The following is a 22,947-nucleotide window of genomic DNA, read 5'->3' on the forward strand; positions in this document are numbered from 1 at the left end:
ATAGAGTTAAAATCGGAGCTTAACACGGTAGCATGGTGGTTAGCATAAATGCTTCACAGCTCCAGGGTCCCAGGTTTGATTTCCGGCTGGGTCACTGTCTGTGCGGAGCCTGCACGTCCTCCCCGTGTGTGCGTGGGTTTCCTCCGGGTGCTCCGGTTTCCTCCTACAGTCCAAAGATGCGTGGGTTAGGTGGATTGGCCAGGCTAAATTGCCCTTAGTGTCCTAAAAAATAAGGTTAATGGGGGTTGTTGGGTTACTGGTATAGGGTGGATACGTGGGTTTGAGTAGGGTGATCATTGCTCGGCACAACATCGAGGGCCGAAGGGCCTGTTCTGTGCTGTACTGTTCTATGTTAACAGCGTCAACTCTGGTTCTTTCTCCACAGATGCTGCCTGACTTGCTGAGCATTTCCAGCATTTTCTGATTCTGCTGCGGACTCCTAGTTTGCTGGAATATAAACATTACCTTGCGGATGAGGTTCATAACCAATATTTATCAGCTATTCATCCAAATCCCATTCTAATGATCAGTGTTCTAAAGCAAACTTTTCTGTCGACTAAACTCGGTGATCAGTGTATTTCTGTTCTTTCCAGTCAAAACTATAATAAGAAACAATAAAATGTGAACTGTCATTTCATGTACGGATACCTGAAAGAGAACTAATCACTGTAAAAGTAGATCTGCCAATCTAGTATAAAGAGCAGCTTTAAAATGTTTATGCATTTGCACAATGATCGCAAAGTAAATCAGATTGAGAATAGCCTTTCAGCTCATTTCGATCCATCAATGCAGACTGGTATCCCACATGGAACCTACGGGGTGGAAATACTCATCCTCCCTGTGCTCCTGTTGGAGTAGAAGATCCCGCGCTAGGGGCGGAGTACCTCAATTGACTCATGTTTATGAGGTTTATCAGTCAAACAAGCCCCCATTCTTTTTGTAATCTAACTGACCGTGACTACTCACCTCATCAAAGATCAGCTGCCCTGTGGTGTCAGTATTAAATGCTGTCTGGTTGGAAAATTCTTTAACCTCCGTCTCATCGATGCCAAAAAGAAATTGACAACCACATGATCTACAGTTGGTTGACGGCTGCAATGTTGTGGCCCCCTCCACATCAGATTTGCAAGTTCCAATCTCTTCTGCACACAGGAAACTTGGCCTGTCTTTGAATGTTGTCAAAACTGTATCGACTCTCACGTGGTCGGCCAAATATTCCACCTCCCATAGACTCTGGAATATATTCAGCATTTCCCATTCCTCCCTCAAAAGGCCTTTGTTGACGAGGGGACCTAACGCTGGATCAGCTGCGCCAGCTCAGCCTTCTGCAAACTATCACAGCGAGTGCTGGAAACAAAGACCTCTGCTGGTCAACAAAGGCCCTAGTGTACAGAATGGTTGTTGTCACCACACTCTTGGACTGCAGTGAGATCGGGACTGTGTATCAGCGACACAAATGATCGCCAGAGAAAACCAGCAGTAGCGTCTCTGCCATATCCTTCGGGTTTAATAGCAGGATGGTCGAACAGACACTTGAAGCTAGCTTCACAAATGTTCAGGCAAAACTCCTGCAAGATTAACAGCAAAATTGTACACCATGTTTGTCTGAAAAGCACCTCGCGTTTTCTCGAATCTCAAATGGACAGTGCAAAGAAATATTTCAAAGACACTCTGAAACTCTCTACCTGTAACGCAGCAACATTGACGTTAATGAGGAGCCCGCTAGCGATAGTTGAGAAGGCGACAACTTGTCCATTAGGCTGCATCGTGCTTTGCGTCACAATATCTTTTTAATTTAGAGTACCCAATTCATTTTTTCCAATTAAGGAGCAATTTAGTGTGGCCAATCCACCTACCCTGCACATCTTTGGGGTTTGGGGGCGAAACCCTCGCAAACACGGGGAGAATGTGCAAACTCCACACGGACAGTGACCCAGAGCCAGGATCGAACCTGGAACCTCGGTGCCGTGGGGCAGCAGTGCTAACCACTGCGCCACTCTGCTGCCCTGAGTCACAATATCTTAATGATGAGGCAGAGGAGGACAGAAGCAAATCCTGTTCTCCAGACCCCACCTACCTCATCGGCCATCCGCCATCTGAGGGCTGGCAGCGCCTCAGAGGCCCCGCAGCTCTATTGAACGGCAACACCACCGCCGTGGAGGCAGTGGCAGCAGCTGCTGGCCCGGCTCCCAGCTGAGGCCGAGGGTTGCCCCTGGATCTCTGGCCACAGGTGAATGATGGCGGGAGAGGGGTCTTGCAGGAGGGGGATCAGCAACAAGGGCAGGACAAAGTGATTCCCCAGCTGTATAGATTTGCTGGTTGTGCTCCCGTTTTGGTGATATGTTGGCCACTTAGTGCCCTCCATCGATGGTGAGGCAGGATGTCAATTCACAGGCCTTCCCAACACGGACTTAATCAGGGTGGAAGTGGGCAAGACCCCCTCCTTTCCCCATCAGAAATTCCATTTAAATGCACCCTGCCGCCAAATTCTTTACGGGGGAGGGCGTTAACGTCTGCCCACTTTGTTGAAGGTGGGAGGCAGTTTTGAAGCCGTGTGAACATCTTCAAAGACTATAGCACTCTGATTCCAGCGCAAGATAATTACAATACTCTGGTGATCTCGATCTCTTTTAATATTAATGCTATTCGATGGTGAGCATCCAGAGTGATTTGATTAGCCTGCTGTTTCGTATCCAGGATGAAGCTCAGAACTCCATTCCAGCACAACAGGATTAAAACAACTAAAGAGAACCTTCATCAGATATTTTCTGCATTTCAATGGTCACGGATACGTTTTAAAAATAATTATTGGTAACACAACCCGGCATGAGCAGTATGATTTGGTAAACATTCAAATATGTAGCAGGGAAGGCTAAGAAAAGAAAAAAATACCAGAGTACCGGCTGCGGGAGAGCTGTGCTTTTGATGACTCTGTGGTTATTTGCCTGAGGGCTCGTCCTCTCCTCATTCCTCCATGCCTTGCGGTCTTGAGAGAGATGTGAAAGATCAGAAATTTTTAAAAATACAACTTTATAGCCAGTTGCTTTAGTTTTCTGGTTCATTCAAAGGATATTTTAGGCTTTAGCTCCAAATAAAATCCTAGCAACATTGGAACATAGGAACATGAGGGGGCCCACAATGCCCCTTGAGTCTAATTTGCCCCCTCTTTAATTAGATCAATGGCTGATCTATGACATAGTTCCACATGCGCCCATATTCCTTGAATACCTTTGGTTAACAATATCTCAGATTTTTATCCCAGATTTAAACAATTGACCTCGCAGCAATTTCCATTTGTGAAAGGGGATTCCATCCTCTGAGTGTAGAAGTATTCAATTTATTTTTGTTTATTTCAAAACTGTAAAATCTGTTGTCGCACTGGAAAGAATTCAACTGGCGCTTGCCAAAGTGCTAATTTGTAAAATGCATGTGCTCTTTCGGAGAGTCGGTAAAGAATCGATGGGCCAAATAGTGTCCTCCTGTACTGTAGGAAGTCTGTGGTTCTGTAGGTGCAGAAAACAAGCCTTTTGATGGTTGGTGCATTGTTCTGTTCAACTTTGTTTGAGAAAATGGTTGACTCGTGGAAGTCTTGTCACAATAGCGTTCTGCTGATGTGTCAGGATCCTTTGCAGGCACTTGCTATAATAATTGCATTGGTTTCACTAACTCTACTGTGTCAAGATAAGTCCCCTTTATTATGTTGTAGCTGCAGACGCAAGTATAATTGTGCAACCTCTAAGTGATCCCAACCACATATGGAGACCAACATAAATTTTGGTATTGGTTCATTGTGGGTAAGACCTAATTGTGCCACTTTGCATCCCTGACCTGGAGGAAGTATCGTTCTGAGTGCAGAGATTACTTAAGTGGCCCCATTTGAAGGTGAATGTCTCGGGAGCCTGGCATAGAATTGATGTGCCAAAAGAGGCCATGTTGAATGAAATCCTGCGGGATTTTAACACCAGTTAAAACTAAGAATTCTGCACGACGTTTTGGCTAAATGCAAAAAAAAAAGTTTTTTTTGTTTTGCTTTTAGCTGCTGTACTAGACGATTGAAAATGAGCATAACTGTTGGCCTCTGTTTGATCCTGTTAGTGTGTGGCTAATGTCTTGCCGGTGTTTTGGTAGCAGCAGGTAGCCAGGAGAAGGCAGCTTGTGGGTCATCATTCTTCAGCCTGGCAGTTTTTCACACACAGATGTAGACCTTGTGAACTTTGGAGGAGGTCAAATATGAACCTCACATTCAACACTTGTGACATGCTCTTAGATGAAGTGAAGACAACTTGGCTTGTCTATGTTTTTTTTCCCCCCAAATCTAGCAGAGCTGAAACATGAAACCCATTTTTTTCCCTTTACCAAGCTTCCTAAAAGCCAGGCTCGAGCTGAAATTTAGCTCTATGTTGTCTATACTTCTTGATTTACATATTTCTGCCCTCCTAGGTATTATTTATAGTAGGCGGCCGACTTCAGGACTGAATCCTTTGATCAAATTATTGAGGACTCCTTTCAAGTAACGCTATAAAATTACAGGCCTGAATCTGCTTATTGATTAATGTGGTGAAGATGATTTATTCATTTCGGTTCAAAGAGCCAGCTTTGGTTTATTTTATTGTGAATGTAGCCGAGATTTTTTGCTGCGATTGAAACATTCATGGCTGATCTTTGAATCAGTGTCGTCTTATTGAAAGTTGGATGAGTTCGAGGGGATGTACAACCTACTCTGGCTCCTGTTTCTTATGTACTCATGTCCTGAACCCTTTACAACCAATATAAAGTACTTTTTGGAAGTTCTGTCAATGTTGTGATGTCGGAAACGCAGCGGCCAATTTGTGTGCAGCAAGCTTCCACAAACAGAAACATAATAATAGGGCAGCACGGTGGCCTAGTGGTTAGCACAACCGCCTCACGGCGCTGAGGTCCCAGGTTCGATCCCGGCTCTGGGTCACTGTCTGTGTGGAGTTTGCATATTCTCCCTGTGTCTGCGTGGGTTTCGCCCCCACAACCCAAAAAAAAATGTGCAGAGTAGGTGGATTGGCCACGCTAAATTGCCCCTTAATTGGAAAAAAAAATATTTGGGTAATCTAAATTTATAAAAAAAAAGAAACATAATAATAACCGGGTAACCTATTTTTAATAACAGTTTTGGTGGAGAGATAGATATTGCCCAGGAGACCAAGGAGAATACCCCCCCCCCCCCCACGCTCTCTTTGAAATAATACCATTGGACGTCTTACATCTGTTTGCCTCGGTTTGATATCTTATTTAAAACAGGACTACATTTCGGATGAATTAGTGTTCCTTTCTGTTCTATGAAACAAGAGATATACTTCATCAAGACTTTCAAAACTGTTGGCAGACTTTGCCCAGCAAAGTAATCGGAGTCTGCTATGTTAAAGGAACATGTGCTTCCCGTGATCTAGGTATTGGATAGATTCCTTGACTGCAAGGGACAGTATGGTAATTTCAGGTGTTACCAATTGTACCGTCATTCTTTTTAACATGTTGCTTTCCAATTTGTAGGAGTGACTCACAACATTCCACTTCTTCGGGAAGTTATCATCCACCCGCGCTTTGTGAAAGGAGACATCACCACTAATTTCCTTCCCGAGGTCTATCCAGATGGCTTCAAAGGTTTGTGTCTGTGAACTTCGTAAACCAAAGGCAGTTGTTTCTTGGACTAACTATGTATGCTATTGGTTGCTATTGATCTCTTGATTCTGTTGACACATTATTCATAAAATTAACTTTAGTTGATCATGTTTGCTTTACTACAGGTACCCAAAGTAAAAGAGACTTTAACCAGGCTAATTTCAATAATCCCAGAACAATTGATTTATTATAAAGCAAATATTCTTTTCAACAAATTGTAAGAAATCGTTAACCCATGATTGTAATCTGGAAGCATAACTATAGAACGTAGAACAGTACAGGCCCTTCAGCCCACGATGTTGTGCTGACCATTTATCCTAATTTTTTTTTTTTTAATTTAGATTACCCAATTATTTTTTCTATTAAGGGGCAATTTAGCGTGGCCAATCCACCTACTCTGCACATTTTTGGGTTGTGGGGGCGAAACCCACGCAGACACGGGGAGAACATGCAAACTCCACACAGACAGTGACCCAGAGCCGGGATCGAACCTGGGACCTCAGCTTATCCTAATCTAAGATCAACCTAACCTACACCCCTTTAGTTTACTGCTGTCCATGTGCCTGTCTAAGAGTCGCTCAAATGTCCCTAATGACTCAGACTCCACCACCTCTGCTGGCAGTGCATTCCACACACCCACCACTCTCTGTAAAGAACCTACCTCTGACATCTCCCCTATACCTTCCTCCAGTCACCTTAAAATTATGTCCCCTCGTGACAGCCATTTCCGCCCTGGGGAAAAGTCTCTGGCTATCCAGTCTATCCGTGCCTCTCATCACCTTGTACACCTCTATCAAGTCACCTCTCTTCCTTCTTCGCTTCAGTGAGAAAAGCCCTAGCTCCCTCAACCTTTCTTCATAAGAGATGCCCTCCATTCCAGGCAGCATCCTGGTAAATCTCTGTGCCCTCTCCAAAGCATCCACATCCTTCCAATAATGAGGCGACCAGAACTGAACACAATATTCCAAGTATGGTCTAACTAGAGTTTTATAAAGCTCCAGCAAAGCCTCGCGGCTCTTAATCTCAATGCTCCTGCTAATGAAAGCCAACACACCATACGCCTTCTTAACAACCCTTTCAACCTGGGTGGCAACTTTTTTTAAATAAATTTAGTGTACCCAATTAATTTTTTTCCAATTGAGGGGCAATTTAGCGTGGCCAATCCACCTAGCCTGCACATCTTTGGGTTGTGGGGTGAAACCCACGCAAACACGGGGAGAATGTGCAAACTCCACACGGACAGTGACCCAGAGCCGGGATCGAACCTGGGACCTCGGCGCCGTGAGGCTACAGGGCTAACCCACTGCGCCACCGTGCTGCCCCTGGGTGGCAACTTTGAGGGATCTATGTACGTGGACCCCAAGATCCCTCTGTTCCTCCACACTTCCAAGAATCCTGCCTTTAACCCTGTATTCAGCATTCAAATTCGACCTTCCAAAATGAATCACTTCACATTTATCAAGGTTGAACTCCATCTACCACTTCTCAGCCCAGCTCTGCATCCTGTCAATGTCCTGTTGTAACCTGTAGCAACTCTCAACACTAAAACTATCTCTTCATAAAACCTTCCTAGCACGCACGGCAGCGCGCACACGCTGCACACACACATGAAGCTTCTGCAGAAACGGCTAGAAAATAGTTCATAAGAAAAGGATAAAGTTCGCAGGGTTTGATGTTGTTGATCTAGAGTTCGCTCATGTGACTACTCAGTAGATGTCTGAGATTCTCATCAATGGAACCTCAGTGTGGAGAAATAAATTCAGACAAGTTACAAGTGAGGGATTTTCTGTCTATAGGATGCTAACCCCATGGACAATATCAGGCAAGGAAGGGAAAGAGTGAGTTCAGCCAGCCTTCCTTCTCCGCTTATTTCCCCCAAAACACAATGATTTCAAAACCGCCTGCTCCAAAATGTAATGCTTGTCTCTGTCATGTGACTTCCAGTAAGTTACTAACCGTTGCCAGTTTACCCCCCATAATTTAAATTTATTGCAGTTCAAAACAAACAGCTCTCCCCTCTCATGTGCAGTGCTGGTCAGGTGATTGCTTTGAAAAGGTATTCTTACTCCCAGGCCAAAGGTGAACTTTTGGCCTTTTTGTAAAAACAAAAAATCCAAATGCCCAAATAATACAATATCCTTCCAAATTTTAAAAGAAAACTCCAGTTTCTGAAGATATGGTTTTCCCAACATTGCATTTAATTGGAGACACAAAACGGTTAATTAACTTGATTGGTGGGAAGCTAGATGATTTGATTTGATTTGATTTAATTTATTGTCGCGTGTACCGAGGTACAGTGAAAAGTATTGTTCTGCGTACAGTCCAGACAGATTGTTCCATACGTGGAAAAAACATAGGACAAACACAAATACACAATGTAAAATGCCGATTCGGGGGAACCACAGATTTGAGCCAGGGAAGTGGGATGGAAATTTTCGGAAATGGGAGGAGAAGGGGATTAAGACACTAAAAGATTTGTTTCTTAGGGGTCGGTTTGCAGGATTCAAGGAGCTGGAAGCGAAGTATGGGCTGGAGCAGGGGGAAATGTTTAGATACATGCAGGTTCAAGATTTTGCCAGAAAGGAGATACAGAGCTTCCCGGTGGAGCTGGCCTCAACATTGCTGGAGGAGGTGCTGACGACAGGGGGACTGGAGAAGGGGGTAGTGTCGGCAGTGCACGGAGCTATTTTAGAAAAGGAGAAGGCACCACTGGAAGGGATCAAAGAAAAGTGGGAGGAAGAGTTGGGAGAGGATATGGAGGAGGGATTGTGGTGTGAGGTGCTCTGGACAGTGAATGCCTCCACCTCGTGCGCGAGGTTGGGGCTGATACAGCTGTAGGTGGTGTACAGAGCACACCTCAAGGGCAAGGATGAGCCGACTCTTTGGAGGAGATGATGTGTGTGAACGTTGCGGTGGGGCCCCGCTAATCACATTCATATGTTTTAGTCCTGTCCAAAGCTAGAGGAATACTGGCAGGAGATTTTTAGGGTAATGTCTAAAGTGGTGCACGTGAAACTGGACCCGGACCCTCGGGAGGCCATATTCGGGGTGTCGGACCAGCCAGGGTCAGAAATGGGTGTGGAGGCAGATGTTGTAGCCTTCGCTTCATTGGGCTGTGAAGTTGTCATACCAAGCTGTGATGCAGCCAGATAGGATGCTTTCTATGGTGCACCTGTAAAAGTTGGTAAGAGTCAATATGGATATGCCGAATTTCCTTAGTTTCCTTAGGAAGTATAGGCGCTGTTGTGCTTTCTTGGTCATAGCGTCGATGTGAATGGACCAGGACAGATTGTTGGTGATGTGAATTTGAAGTTGTCAACTATCTGTACTTCGACACCATTGATGCAGACAGGGATATGTATGATACTTCGCTTCCTGAAGTCAATGACTAGTTCCCTAGTTTTGCTGATGTTGCAAGAGAGATGGTTGTCGCTGCACCATTCCACTAGGTTCTCTATCTCCCTCCTGCATTGGGACTCATTGTATTTTGAGATCGGACCCACTACAGTCGTGTTGTCAGCAAACATGTAAATGGAGTTGGATCCAAATTTAGCCATGCAGTTGTGTGTGTGTAGGGAGTACTGTGGGGGGTAAGTACGCAGCCTTGTGGGGCCCCGGTATTGAAGACTATTGTGGAGGAGATGTTGTTGTTTATTCTTATTGATTGTGGTCTATGGGTCAGAAAGTCGAGGATCCAGTTGCAGGGGGAGCAGCCAAGTCCTCGGTTTTGGTCCTTTGATCTGAGCTTGGCTAGGGTTATGGTGTTGAAGGCAGAGCTGTAGTCAATGAATAGGAGTCTGATGTAGGAGCCCTCACTGTCGAGATGCTCCAGGGATGAGTGTAGGGCCAGGGAGACGGCGTCTGCTGTTGACGGGTTGTGGCGGTCTGCGGTATGAACACATGAGGGAGAAGGTTTATGCAGATAGGGTTCGATGGCAGGGTGGGAGGAGACTAGTGTGGAATGCTGGCATCAGTCAGATCAAATGGCCATTTTCTGGCTGCGCATTCTTGTAATTTTATGTAAAACCCTTGCCCAACAGGACATATACTGTCAGATGCAGAGCACAAGGAGCTGTTGGCCACTGCTGGATCCATTTACGTCGCTTCACTAGTGAAGGCCCAGAGATTTCTTGAAAAATCTATAAGGTGAGGAATCTTTGGTGAGCATGGGTTGTGCATTATGAACATGCTTCTGCACTCAAACAGCCAGAATGAAGTTCAGGAGCAATTCCAATGGAGGAGAGATTCAATTCCATTCTTCGTTACACATTGGAGTGGGGAATAATTTTAGCAAATGGGCATAATGTATCTCTTCAGGACTGTAATAATCTCCAAAATTAAGCCATTTTTCACTTATTAACTCTGGTGCCTGAATTGTGAAGGAGAAAGAAATAGAAAGATTTGGTGATAGGGCGAGATGAATTATGGGGGATCGTGCTGAGGGTAAGTATCGACATGATTCACTGAATGACACATTTCTGTGCTTGAAATTTGAAGCGATTCTATGTAAATTGAGGTAGATGAGGGTAGATTATCACGTTCGCACTTGCTTTTAAGTAGAATATCGCACTGATGGCTGAGTATTTTTGAGTCTGCTTTACTTATGATAAATAACTAATTTATTCAAATGTCTGCTGCCTGTGTATAATAGCTTCCTCACATGGAATAAATGCAGTGGTGGTTAGCTGTTGATGATTCAATACACCCTTGAACTGTTTCCTGTAAGATTGATTTTCAAAGTTTCCCAATATGCCAACTCGTATTTCCTGACTTGAAAATAAATGTAGTTCAAGGGTATAATGAGTGCTGTGGAATGGTTATATGGCTGGCATATTGGTTATCAAGTTGTTACAACACAGAAACAGGCCATTTGGCCCAGCTTGTTCATGCTGACGTTTATACTCCACACAGGTCACATCCTGACCCTTGATCTCACCCAGCAACATATCCTTCTCTTCTTTTCTGCCTGGTGATTACTCACCTTACTTTTAAAAATGTACCTACACTATGCGTCTCAGCCACTCCCTGAGGGAGCAAGATCCACATTCACACCACTCTCTGGGTAAAGACGTTTCTCTTGAATTCCTGATTGGATTTATGGGCAGAATTTGATGTTTGTGACGGTGATCTTACCCGCCCGCTGGAGAACCAGTGGGAGCATCAAGTTGCCTCTTTTGTGGGATGTCATCGAATGAGGCGGCTCGAGTCGGGTTTCGCTGGGATTAAGTACACCCTGGATCGGGCACCTGGTACCTTTGAACGAAGCGCGCACGCACCACCTATTCCCCCCTTTCCCCCCCCCCCCCCCCCCCCCCCCCCCCCCATTTCTCACACCGGGGACAACGTCAGGTTTGCTTTTCAGACTTCCTGTGTGCTGATGTCCCCCACTTCCCCCTCACAGCACTGGTTGAATACCGTCGACAGCAGGATGAGGCCCGATTAAGTTGCCACTTACGGGTCTCGATTGGCATCCAGGCGGGGAGGTGGTCCACGAGTCTCCCAGTAACGGGCTGAATTGGGTGGAGGATAGAAGTGGCGAGACCCTCGCGTGGCATTCTCTCGCCTAATTAAGTGCCCGCTGTCTTCAAGCTCACCTCTGGGGGAAATTATCTCCCACCCCATTAGTGGCAATCTGGATATTCATGGCCCCTAGTTTGGATTCTGCCACAAGTGATCAGCTTACAAGTGATCTTGGAACCAGAAGGTACAATCTCCGCATCCACAGCATGTCTTTCAACATCAGCAGTGTCGAAGATTTTTCAAGGAAATAAGAAAAAAAATGATTCTCCCGTTGAGAGGTATGATCCCGCAAGCCAGGGAATTTTGTTTAAAATATTGTAGCCTTATCGTTGGTATAGCACCATTATTGGCACGGCGTTGTTGTATATAGCTCACACACCATATGTATGCTGGAAACTTGGAATTACTAGTGTGAAACTTTAATCGAGTGCAACAGTCAAGTTTTTTCAGTTAAAGCATGGTAAGGATTGGTATATAAACAAAAATGGTCATTCCTGACCTCCAGTTGGTGAACAAAATGTATGGTTACCAAAACATTGAGTAAAACTCTTTGAAGTCACACAGCACTGTAACCCGTGTGTGTAGTAAATATCAGTCTATTGTCAGCTCCAAGTTGTACATTAGACCAGTATTTATTAGTATAGAAAAATTTAATTGCATTCTCTTGCGTTTATGTAAATAAAAAAACACAAATTTATAAAGTATTAATGCAGTTATATTTTCCAGGTTTATAATTAAGTTACACTGATCCATGCCTGAAATAACTACAAAGATCGCATGAAAATGAATGCATTTGGATATGAATGATCATAAGCTTTTATTTTTATTAATCAGGACTACACGGTGAAGTTGATGAATGGAAAGTGAAACTTTCAGGAAGTTGTTTTTTTTAAGGCAACCATTGGATGTGATCACTTTCCGCTCTGTGCAAGAATATGGGATTGTTATCAATCCTCTCTCCAACAGGAAGAAAAGCCCTCACTTTAACATGCTCCGTGAAGAATCGTGCATGGTCTGTCTTTAGTATACAAATCCCAGGTGGGAATCAGCCCACAAATGTTCGGGTTTTTGCAACACACAAATTTTCATTAGACTGAATTTGTTAAGCAGCGCGTAATTCTTGACCATAACTACAGAAGTAATAAACACATGTCGCCTTCAGGAAATGGTTCTGGATGATTGACAATTGCTTCATTGTTAGACTTAAAGCCACTTTTCTTTGTTTGATTTTCCATCCGACCGCGAACTGAGAGTTTCATTGTCAAAGGCTCGTTTCACTGAAAAAAGATTGAAATTCTCTCAGAAAAAGCAACGGCGAGAATGTTCGGGGGGCTGATGGGGTAGAAATCATGGACGTTATTCCAACCCAGTCACAAAGTATGGCATTCAGAACAATAGAAAACGGTCTCACTCTTTGCAGAATTCTAAACAGACAGAAATACCTTACCCTGCAATTCTGAAATTGAAGAGAGCAAATGAAGCAATGTTGACGGAACTGTGCTTGTGTGCAATATTGAAAAATATGATGATGTTTACCAGGCCGCAATTACTAGAATAACATGGTGCATATGGAACTGTTCCACAGCGTGCAAAGCACTTAGAGGTCCACTTTCCTTCAAGCAAGGTGCATTTAACATTTTTTGTTCCATCATTCAGGATTCTGCAGCAAGGATCGATATGATTTGTAATTAATTGTATGGGGCACCGTCAATGGCTCAACGAGTTTGTCCAGAGAATAGTTTAAAAATGTAGACCAGAAACGGTTCAGGTTTGATCACAGACCTAGCTCACCTCCGCAGGTCAACTCTATGGGCTGTGCAAATGGCCTCTGTACCTAGTGGGACTTGCGCCAAGTCCCGCTCATTCTTCTCTCCCTGTGCTCGCCGACCCACATTGGTTCACAGTGCGCCATTGCCTCACGTTGTAAAAACTCCGTTCTTGTGTTCAAACCTCGTGGCCATTGCCCAATCCTGCCTCTGTAATCTCCTCCAGCCCCACGAACCTCCCAAGATCTCTGTGCTCTCCCAGTTCTGTCCTGCTGCACATTTCCAATTTTTATTGGGACCACCATTGGCGGTTCTGCACTCCTCTGCCGAACCCCTGGACTCTGGAATTCCTCTCTGTCTTCACACCTCCCACCAAAGATGCTTCTGAAAATCTTCCTTTTTGACCAAGCTTTTGCTCACCTGTCGTACGTCTTGTGTATGTCTGGGTATCAACTTTTGACAGATAACACACCTGTGAGATAAAATAAAACACGGCGGATGCTGGGAATCTGAAATAAAAGTGGAAAATACAGAAAAAGTTCAGCAGGTCTGGCAGCGTCTGTGGAGAGAGAAACAGGTTGATGTTTTGAGTCCGCTTGACTCTTCGTCAGAGTTGTGAGATACCTTGGGACATTTTTACTCTGTGGAAGGCGTTCTCTAAAGGCAAATAGGTTGGGTCGGGAGTGAGAAAATTGGCTAGGCTTTCTGCGATTGTTGACGACCAGGGAAGTGCTGTGTTTGTTCTCTGGGGCAGTGCTCTCTGAGGTTGAATGATCTGCTGACACTCACTCAAGACTCACAAACGAGGGCAGCATGGTGGCACAGTGGGTTAGCCCTGCTGCCTCACGGCGCCGAGGTCTCAGGTTCGATCCCGGCTCTGGGTCACTGTCCATGTGGAGTTTGCACATTCTCCCCGTGTTTATGTGGGTTTCACCCCCACAACCCAAAGATGTGCAGGGTAGGTGGATTGGCCACGCTAAATTGCCCCTTAATTGGAAAAAATGAATTGGGTACTCTAAATTCATTTTTTTTAAAAGACTCACAAACGAACATGGGCCACTTGTGTGTGTAATTCTATAATGCAGGCAGGAGGGTGGAAACTTTGGCCAGAGAAACCAAACCTGGTCTACATATGGCTGCAAGATACAAAAGCAGCACACAGAGCATTTGTAAAGTCTTGCTTTCCTTGAAACCCGATCATTATTTTATCGAGGTTGCCACGATACATTTCTGATAAACCTACTTTACCCCGGAGAGTTTGTTGTTTTATGCGATCAATATTCACATTTAATAACTTGACCATATGGGTGGATGAATGGTGATTAGTTTGCTATATTGCTGCCGCTGGTGAATTCGTAAGGGAAACAAGAGTAACTCTCCAGGTGTTGCTGTCTCAGAAATACCTCATGGGTTCACTAGTGTCATGTCTATGCTTTTAAAATCAATTGCCTGTAGCAATTCATCGGCATTTCTTTGTGGGTTGTCCCCTTTTTCCAGTTTCCACTCACATTATCACTGCTTACAATTTGCACTGGAATTGGTTTTGTTTTTTTAAATAAATTTAGAGTACCCAATTCATTTTTTCCAATTAAAGGGCAATTTAATGTGGCCAATCCACCTACCCTGCATATCTTTGGGTTGTGGGGGTGAAACCCACGCTAACACGGGGAGAATGTGCAAACTCCACATGGACAAAAGGCCGTCCAGAACTCCCTGACTCTGGGGCAGGACCAGAACATGCGCGTGTGGTTGGCCGGGCCCCCCTGAAAGCGCTCGCACTTATCCTCCACCCCTGGGAAGATCCCGCTCCTGTGTGTCCTAGTAAGGTGGGCTCTGTGCACCTTGAGCTGCATCAGGCTTAGTCCAGCGCAGGAGGAGGTGGAGTTGATCCTGTGAAGTGCCTCGATCTCGAGTCCATGCCCAGCTCCTCCCTCCATTTCAGACTGGTCTCATCCAATGGGGTCCTGTTCGTTTCTATGAGTTGCACGCAGATGTTTCCACATTTGCCATCCCCTAACCAGTCCAGCCCTACCATTGTGTGTCCGGGTCTCTAGGGGAGCGATTTTGTCTCCTTGTGGAGGAAGTCACGCATCTGCAGGTATCTGATCTCATCCCATTTCGGGAGTTACAGCCTCTCTGAGAGTTCCCCCAGGGTCGCCAGTCTATTGGCCACGTACATATCCTCCGCTCTCAGTGTACGTCTGCCCTCCCTCCATGTCCCAAATGTGGCGTCTATCCTCGCCGTTGTGAACCTGTAATTGTTGTAGATGGGGGCCACTATGGACATCTCGGCAAGTTTGAAATGGCGTCTGAACTGGTTCCATACCCTTAGTGTCACCACTATCACCGGGCTCCTGGAGTATGTGTGTGGGGTGGCCGGGAGTGGTGATATGGCCAGCGCTCAGGGAGACATCCCCATGCAGGAGGCCTCCTCCATTCGGACCCAGTCAGCCTCCGGTTCCCTTAGCCACCCCCTCACCCTCTCCGCGTTTGCCGCCCAGTGATAGAATTGGAGATTCGGTAGGGCCAGGACTGCCATGTGTAAGATGCTGTTGCGTATTTAGGGACTCTTCTCCTCCCAGATTGAGTTTGTAACCGAGAAGGAACCGAACTCCCTAAGGAGTCCAGTTATCTTCCCCATACTGGCTGGAGGGTTCGACACGTAGAGGAGCAGGTCATCCGCATAGAGTGAGAGCCTGTGCTCTCTACCCCTTCTCTGAATGCCCGTTCATCACTCTGCCAATCTAAGGTCGATGGCCAGCGGTTCAGTTGCCAGTACGAACGGGGATACCGAGCATCCCTGCCTCGTTTCCCTATGCAGCCAAAAGTATTTGGAGCTGGTGGCGTTTGCCTGTACGCTCACCAGAGGAACACTGTACAGGAGCTTCACCCACACGGTGAACCCGTCTCCATGCCCAAACCGTTCAAGTACCTCCATGAGGTACCTCCATTCTACTCGATCGAAGGCTTTCTTGACTTTCAGGGAGACAATCTCCTCTGGTGACTTCTCCCCGGATGGGGTTATTATAATATATTTTTTATAAATTTAGAGTACCCAATTCATTTTTGTTTCCAATTAAGGGGCAATTTAGCGTGGCTAATCCACCTACCCTGCACATCGTTGGGTTGTGGGGGCGAAACCCACGCAAACACGGGGAGAATGTGCAAACTCCACACGGACAGTGACCCAGAGCCGGGATCGAACCTGGGACCTCGGCGCCGTGAGGCAGCAGGGCTAACCACTGCGCCACAGTGCTGCCAGATGGGGTTATTATTACATTCAGCAGGAGGTGTTGAAGTTTCTCACGGCAATTAATTAGAAATCACTGAACTGATGAGAAATTGCCCTTTTCACACCATTAGCCTCACTGTAAAAACTCTTGAAAAAGTTGGATGGTGCAGAATGAGATGTAACTGGGTTCCAAAAGACCATTCCAAGCCTATAATATCTACTGAACAACCTCATTGGCCTTGAAAACTAAGTACATATTTGTGGTGTGTCAAATGATGGTTTTAAAAACGTCACATTTTATTGGTTTTTAAATAAATTTGTTTCTGATATTTCAACTTCTGCCTTTATCCCATGTGCATGTTCCGATAATTTGTTTTGCTCCCTGTAAAATGTTAATTGAAAGTAAATGGTGATGGATGCATTTCATTTTCTGGTTTGTGGCCTATGCGAATACTTCAATGCGATTGGCTGCATGCCCCACCTGATACATACCTCGAGATCATCTTGACTTGGCACCAAATTTGGGAGAGGGAATATCCATAGCATATAGATCGCTCGATCTTTGTGGGCAGTTTTGTTCGAGATTAGCAGCATCGCTTCGTCATTGCCTGTAGAATTCAGACCAATGTTTACAATTATAATTTGATTTTTTTATTAGTTCCTGAAGAGTACAAATTCTCTTTCCTGTTGCAGCTTTGCTTGTGTGTTACCATTAATTCCCTGTCTGTTACCATTAATTCCATTTTGCTTCCCCTCTGCCCCTCTATGTATGGCATATTTCGCTCTTTGCCTTTTGTAGAACTTTCTGCCTCCATCTTTGTGCAAATTGCCATTTCTCATATTTCCTTTCCCTCTGTGGCTTGCACTTTCTCTGCTTTGCAAATGATGCTTTACTCAATTGTATATTATCCTTCTCTTTAAAAGGAAAGCAAAATGATAAACACAAGGAGATGGGTCGACATCTTGCTCCCATTTCTGAGGTTCTAATGCTCCCTTTAACGGGGATTTAAAATGATGACTGATTGGGTTGGAACTCTGCCTTTATCACACAATCTGAGTGTACTTTGTGTGGCCTTTTCTCAAACATGAATGTTCCTGTAAAGGGTTGGTTATAGCCCTCATGTGTTTACAGACACTTTGTGTTGTCTCCGGCTCTCCCCTTGTTTAAGGCGCACCACAAAACGTACCTGTTTGACCAAACATCTAGTCACCTGCCCTTCTATCTCTTGGCGTGGTTCAATATCTGATCACACATCTGTGAAAAGTCTTGGGATCTTTTTACATGTTAAAGCTGCCAAATGAATGCGAGCTGTTGTTTTTGTGTGACTTAATGGTACATTGAGACAATTAGACTATATTGAAGCACTGCTTCACTTTGATAGTAAATCTCACATTCATCTGCAGCAGGATAGTGTCAGGCAAAGTGATTTGTTTTTTTCAGATGTAGTTCCATGTTTGTCAATGCATCATGCAGAGATCCAACATAGCGAGAGTGTGAAGAGTTGGCTATTACTGCATTTAAGGTGCTATTTAAATCAAAGTTGTTGGCACTCTGTCACAATGTCGAAACAGCACATGCCTTTAGAACATATGTTTGAAAATTGAAACAACGGATCAGAGTGAGGTGAGATTTATTTCAATGGGTAAGGTCGGAGTTGTAAACCTCACCAGGATGTGATGTAGCAACCTCGGGTTTCTCAGCATTTATAGTTTTTTTTGTAAGAAACTCCATTGCGCACATTTGCTGATAAAAGCAAACATTGCATTGTACTTGTTTCCTTTGGTTTATAACCGAACCTTAAATGAGAATATTTGTCAAAGCATAATATAAGCAATCAAAGGAAAAAGCTCATTAGGGAAGCAAAAAACACAGCAGAGGAAACTCCCCACGTTGCACTCTTGTTCTTCGTTATCACAGACCTCCCCTTTTGTTGCCCCCCTGCTTCTGTACTTGCTTAAAACCTGTTGCATTTCTGATCTTGTATTAGAGCTAGAAAGAGTCAGCGACCTGTTAACTCTATTACTCTCTCCAGAGATGCTGCCTGACCTGCTGAGTGTTTTCAGTCATTTCTCTTTATCTCCCCACCTCCAGATATTTTGTTGCACAATATATTAGCAAAGAGTCTAGTGTCTTTCCTATCACTGACATTAAGCTATCCGCTTATCAATTCTCTGGATTAGTTCTGTTTCCCTTTAGTAAGCGAGAAGTTACATTCATGGTTTCCCAGTCCTCTGCTCCTGTTCTTTTTTTTAAATTTAAAGTACCCAATTCATTGTTTTTCCAATTAAGGGGCAATTTGGCGTGGCCAATTCACCTACCCTACACATCTTTGAGTTGCGGGGATGAGACCCACGCAGACACAGGGATAATATGCAAACTCCACATGGGGCCAGGATCGAACGCAGGTCCTCGGCGCCTTGAGGCAGCAGCGCTAACCACTGCGCCTCCTTGCCGCCCTGCCTGTTCCTTTTTCTACCGAATTTTGATGTGTGGATACCTCCGTGAACTCCACCCGAGTTTCTTTGAGAATCTACCCACTGTTAACAGGAGCATTTCCCAGGTGTCCCCAGCCAATCCCCGCTCCTTCCTGTCCACCCAACAGCCCAGCCAGGTGGGGAGCAGTAATGGGGTTTCATGCTGTCTCCGTGCTCTTCAGGTAGTTTTTAGAAACATGGAAAAATGTTGGCACTGACAGAAGATATTCGGCCCATCGTGCTGTGCTACCATGTCTTCCTGTCCTTGTTTACCAGAGGAAGACTTAGGCGAGGCCTTTAAAGCCATTGAAGGGTTTTGATCAGGGCGGCATGTGGCGCAGTGGTTAGCACTGGGACTGAGGCGCTGAGGACCCGGGTTCGAATCCCGGCCCTGGGTCACTGTCCGTGTGCAGTTTGCACATTCTCCCCATGTCCGCATGGGTTTCACCCCCACAACTCAAAGATGCGCAGGGTAGGTGAATTGGCCACGCTAAATTGCCCCTTAATTGGGAGAAGAAAAAAAATTGGCTACTCTAAATTTATTTTTTTTAAATGAAGGGTTTTGATCGAGAGACTCTTTCCACTGACAGGAGGGTCGACAATTCAAGGACACTGATTTGCGGTAATGGTAGAAGAACCAGAGAGTGTTACGCAAAGAAATTGTTTTACGCCGTGAGTTTCTGTGACCTGGAATGCGCTTCCTGTAACTGCCCTGGGAACACATTCAGTCGTGAGTTTCAAGAGGAAATTGGGGTGTGGGACTAATCGAGTAGCCCATTCAGAGAGCTGCCACAGGCACCATGGGCTGAATGGCCTACTCCTGTGCTGTACGATTCGGTGCCCAGCTGTAATACAAATGCCAAACTGAATTGTAATTCGGAATCTACCTGAGACTACTTTTCTCGTGAACTCTGGAATGATTTTGAAAGCTCCTCCGCACTGCATCACTATTATTGTAATTTTTTCTTGGACTCCAGGACATTTGGCAGCTGTTATGCCCCACTGGCAATACCTATTCATACTCTATTTCCATTCACCACTTGCATCGCCAAATTGATTTCTCCCCTATGTCCTCTAACCCGTTCCTATTCATTTTGGATTGTTCGATAAGAAACATTTTAATTTCATATCACGCAGCCATTCAGTCCGTAATCACTTTATTGCCAGTCGCCAGGGAAACAGCAGAACCGGGTTTGCTCTGTGTAATCAAGACTTCATTTCCTGCTTTTAGCGACATGTCAGGCTCCTCATTTTATTTCATTCCTAAACTGCCTAATCTCTCTTGTGTTGCGGGCGACCCTTTCTGACCTAACGCCAGGGGTCCACTTTCGTCTCGAGACTTTGTTGAAACTTTAAGCCTCCTCTGCTCTTCAACACTGGCGTCATGCACCCCTGATTTAAATAGATCACTTTCTTTGCATGGTTATGAGAATTAAAACCAGTTTTAAAATTTTTTTAAAAAAATCTATTCGTTTTGCAGTGCCACAGGGCAAGTAGGTCAAATTCACACAAACATCACGGATTGATAACATTTTTGAAACCAGAGAGTGGCAAAGTTCTATCCATTTGATTTTCAGTTGAAACCAATTATACAAGGACAAAAACAAAAATATGTATCTGCCCGGCCATCTCTTTGAAGATGGAAGAACTTCCCGTGCCTTTAACAGGTAAAACATCTGACGATGCTTCACAGGAGAGTGATCAAAGACAGAAGATTGGAATCGAGCAATATAGGGAAACATTAGGAATTGCGCCACAAGGCTTGTTCAAAGAGGATAGGTTTTAACGAGCAACCTTATTGAGAGAGGGGTGAAGACATTTAGGGAGGGAGTTCCAGAGTTTATAGTCTTGTCAACGGAAGGCAATGGTCGCCAGTGGTAGAACGATTAAAATTGGAGATGCACAAGAGGCCAATATTGGAGCAGCACCGTGCCACCGGTTTTGTGCTCGAGTGTATTACCAGCAAGTCTATTAACAGCTCATAACTATATACATATATACAGTAGAGAGCACAGTATGGAGCTGACTTCATCTTGGGTCTTTTCTACAAGTCCACTTGTCCCTTGCCTCTGGAGTATGTGCCTTCTTACATCACGGTGTGGCCGTATTGTACTCAGCCCCACAGTAGTTCCGTATGTACCAGATCCCTACACCACCTCCCCCAATTCTGAATCCCATGGATTTAGGCTACTTTAGTTTACTTCAAGTCTTCCAATATTGCAAGTCCTGTGCATTTATTGTTACAACATTAAGCTATTCTAGGGCGGTACTGTGGCGCATGTGGTTAGCATTGCTGCCTCATGGCACCGAGGACCCGGGTTCGATCCCGGCTCTGGGTCACTGTCCGTGTGGAGTTTGCACATTCTCCCCGTGTCTGCATGGGTTTCACCCCCACAACCCAAAGATGTGCAGGGTAGGTGGATTGGCCACGCTAAATTGCCCCTTAGTAAAAAAGCTAAAGTTGTTGCTATACAGTGTTAATATGAACAATATTCTTGCTAACCCATCACCCCTTCAAGTCCTTGAAGTTAGAGGTTCAGGGTGTCTGGAGACCTTCTAACCCTTCCACATCTCGTTCGCCATTCTGTTGAAAGAGTGGTGGCTTTAGTGGTTCAGTTTTGTGTTGTCGGCTTGGAGGTTGGACTGGTGTTGGCTATGGTTTTGTCTATTTCTGCCACTGTTTGGTTGATCAGGCTGGTTTTGTGGTGTATGGTTATTAATCTTGATCATCCTGCAGGATGGGTGGAAATGGAATCCACCTACTTGGCAATGCCTTTTCTTCTTTTTCCCATTAGGGTCACCAGGAAGCTCCCTGGAGCTGAGGAAGGATGGTCCTGAGGCAAAGAGAAGATTGAGTAGCATGTTCACCTATGTTGTTGATGGTGCGAGTTTGCTACTGAGTTTCAGCATCCCTTGTGGTTATGGCACGCTGACTATAAGTTGCCGTGCGTGCCCAGTGATTGGTGTGTGTACCGACTGCACCATTGTCATAGGTGAAGGTAGAGGCTCCCCCAGACTATTGATCCTTCTCTGATCCCACTTCCACTGGAGGTGCTATGGTAATTTTGTGTACAGTAGGTTGATCTAACCATTGGGGACTTTCCTGGACCTGGAATGTTTTAAAAAGAAATAAATTTAGAGTGCCCAATTCATTTTTTCCAATTAAGGGGCAGTTTAGCGTGGCCAATCCACCTATCCTGCACATCTTTGGGTTGTGGGGGTGAAACCCACGCAAACATGGGGAGAATGTGCAAACTCCACACGGACAGTGACCCAGGGCCGGGATTCGAACCCGGGTCCTCAGCGCCGTAGGCAGCAATGCTAACCACTGTGCCACCGTGCTGCCCTGGACCTGGAATGTTAATGGTCATACCTGCTCCACAAAAAAAAAAGAATACGCAGTCTGAATGCCCTTTACTGTTTGAGTACTCGGGTCCATGCTGAGGCTGATTGCAGACAACGTTTCAGGTCAGGGAGCTGTTTGCTGCACCATCTTGTATTCTCTCCACTGATCAGCTTTCCCTTGGCAGAGTATAATTCATTTTTGTTCTAAAGTGTTAACCGCCTAATTTTAAAGCAGTGCCCCCTCATTCTGATGCACCCACAAGAGGAAGCATCCTTTCCACGTCCGCCCCGTCAAGGCTGTTCAGGATCTTGTACACTTCAACCAAGCACCTCTCGCTCTTCTGAACTCCAGTGAAAACAAGCCCACTCTGTCCACCCTTTGCTCCTATCACAAACCCGCTTTTCCAGGTATTAATCTAGTAAACCTGCTCTGAACCGCCTCAAATGTATTTACATCCTTCATTAAATGAGACAATAACTGCCCATAGTGTTCAAGATATGATTTCACCAATACCTAGTATAACTGAAGCACAACATCCTTACTTTCATGTTTGAGTCTTCTCATAATAAAGCACAGCATTCCATTCACCTTCTTAATTACTTGCTGTTCCTGTATTTTCACTTTTTGTGACTCATACGCGAGAATAGGGCAGCAGGGTAGCATGGTGGTTAGCGTCAATGCTTCACAGCTCCAGTGGTCCCAGGTTCGATTCCCGGCTGGGTCACTGTCTGTGCGGAGTCTGCACGTCCTCCCCGTGTGTGCGTGGGTTTCCTCCGGGTGCTCCGGTTTCCTCCCACAGTCCAAAGATGTGCGGGTTAGGTGGATTGGCCGTGCTAAATTGCCCGTAGTGTCCTAAAAAGTAAGGTTAAGGGGAGGGGGGTTATTGGGTTACGGGTATAGGGTGGATACGTGGGTTTGAGTAGGGTGATCATTGCTCGGCACAACATCGAGGGCCGAAG

General features: G+C 45.2%; 1 protein-coding gene across 5 annotated transcripts in view; it reads left to right on the forward strand.

The window, feature by feature from the left end:
- Nucleotides 1-22,947, forward strand: part of pcca (propionyl-CoA carboxylase subunit alpha) — a 399,162-nt gene that overhangs the window by 199,480 nt on the left and 176,735 nt on the right. For all 5 annotated transcript variants that reach the window (XM_038817962.1, XM_038817964.1, XM_038817963.1 and 2 more), the window contains 2 exons: nt 5,521-5,631; nt 9,690-9,795. In XM_038817962.1, coding sequence (XP_038673890.1) covers nt 5,521-5,631; nt 9,690-9,795 — 217 coding nt within the window. The remainder of the gene's footprint in view (nt 1-5,520; nt 5,632-9,689; nt 9,796-22,947) is intronic.

This window comes from Scyliorhinus canicula, chromosome 14 (assembly GCF_902713615.1).
Source record: "Scyliorhinus canicula chromosome 14, sScyCan1.1, whole genome shotgun sequence".
Classification (NCBI taxonomy): domain Eukaryota; kingdom Metazoa; phylum Chordata; class Chondrichthyes; order Carcharhiniformes; family Scyliorhinidae; genus Scyliorhinus; species Scyliorhinus canicula.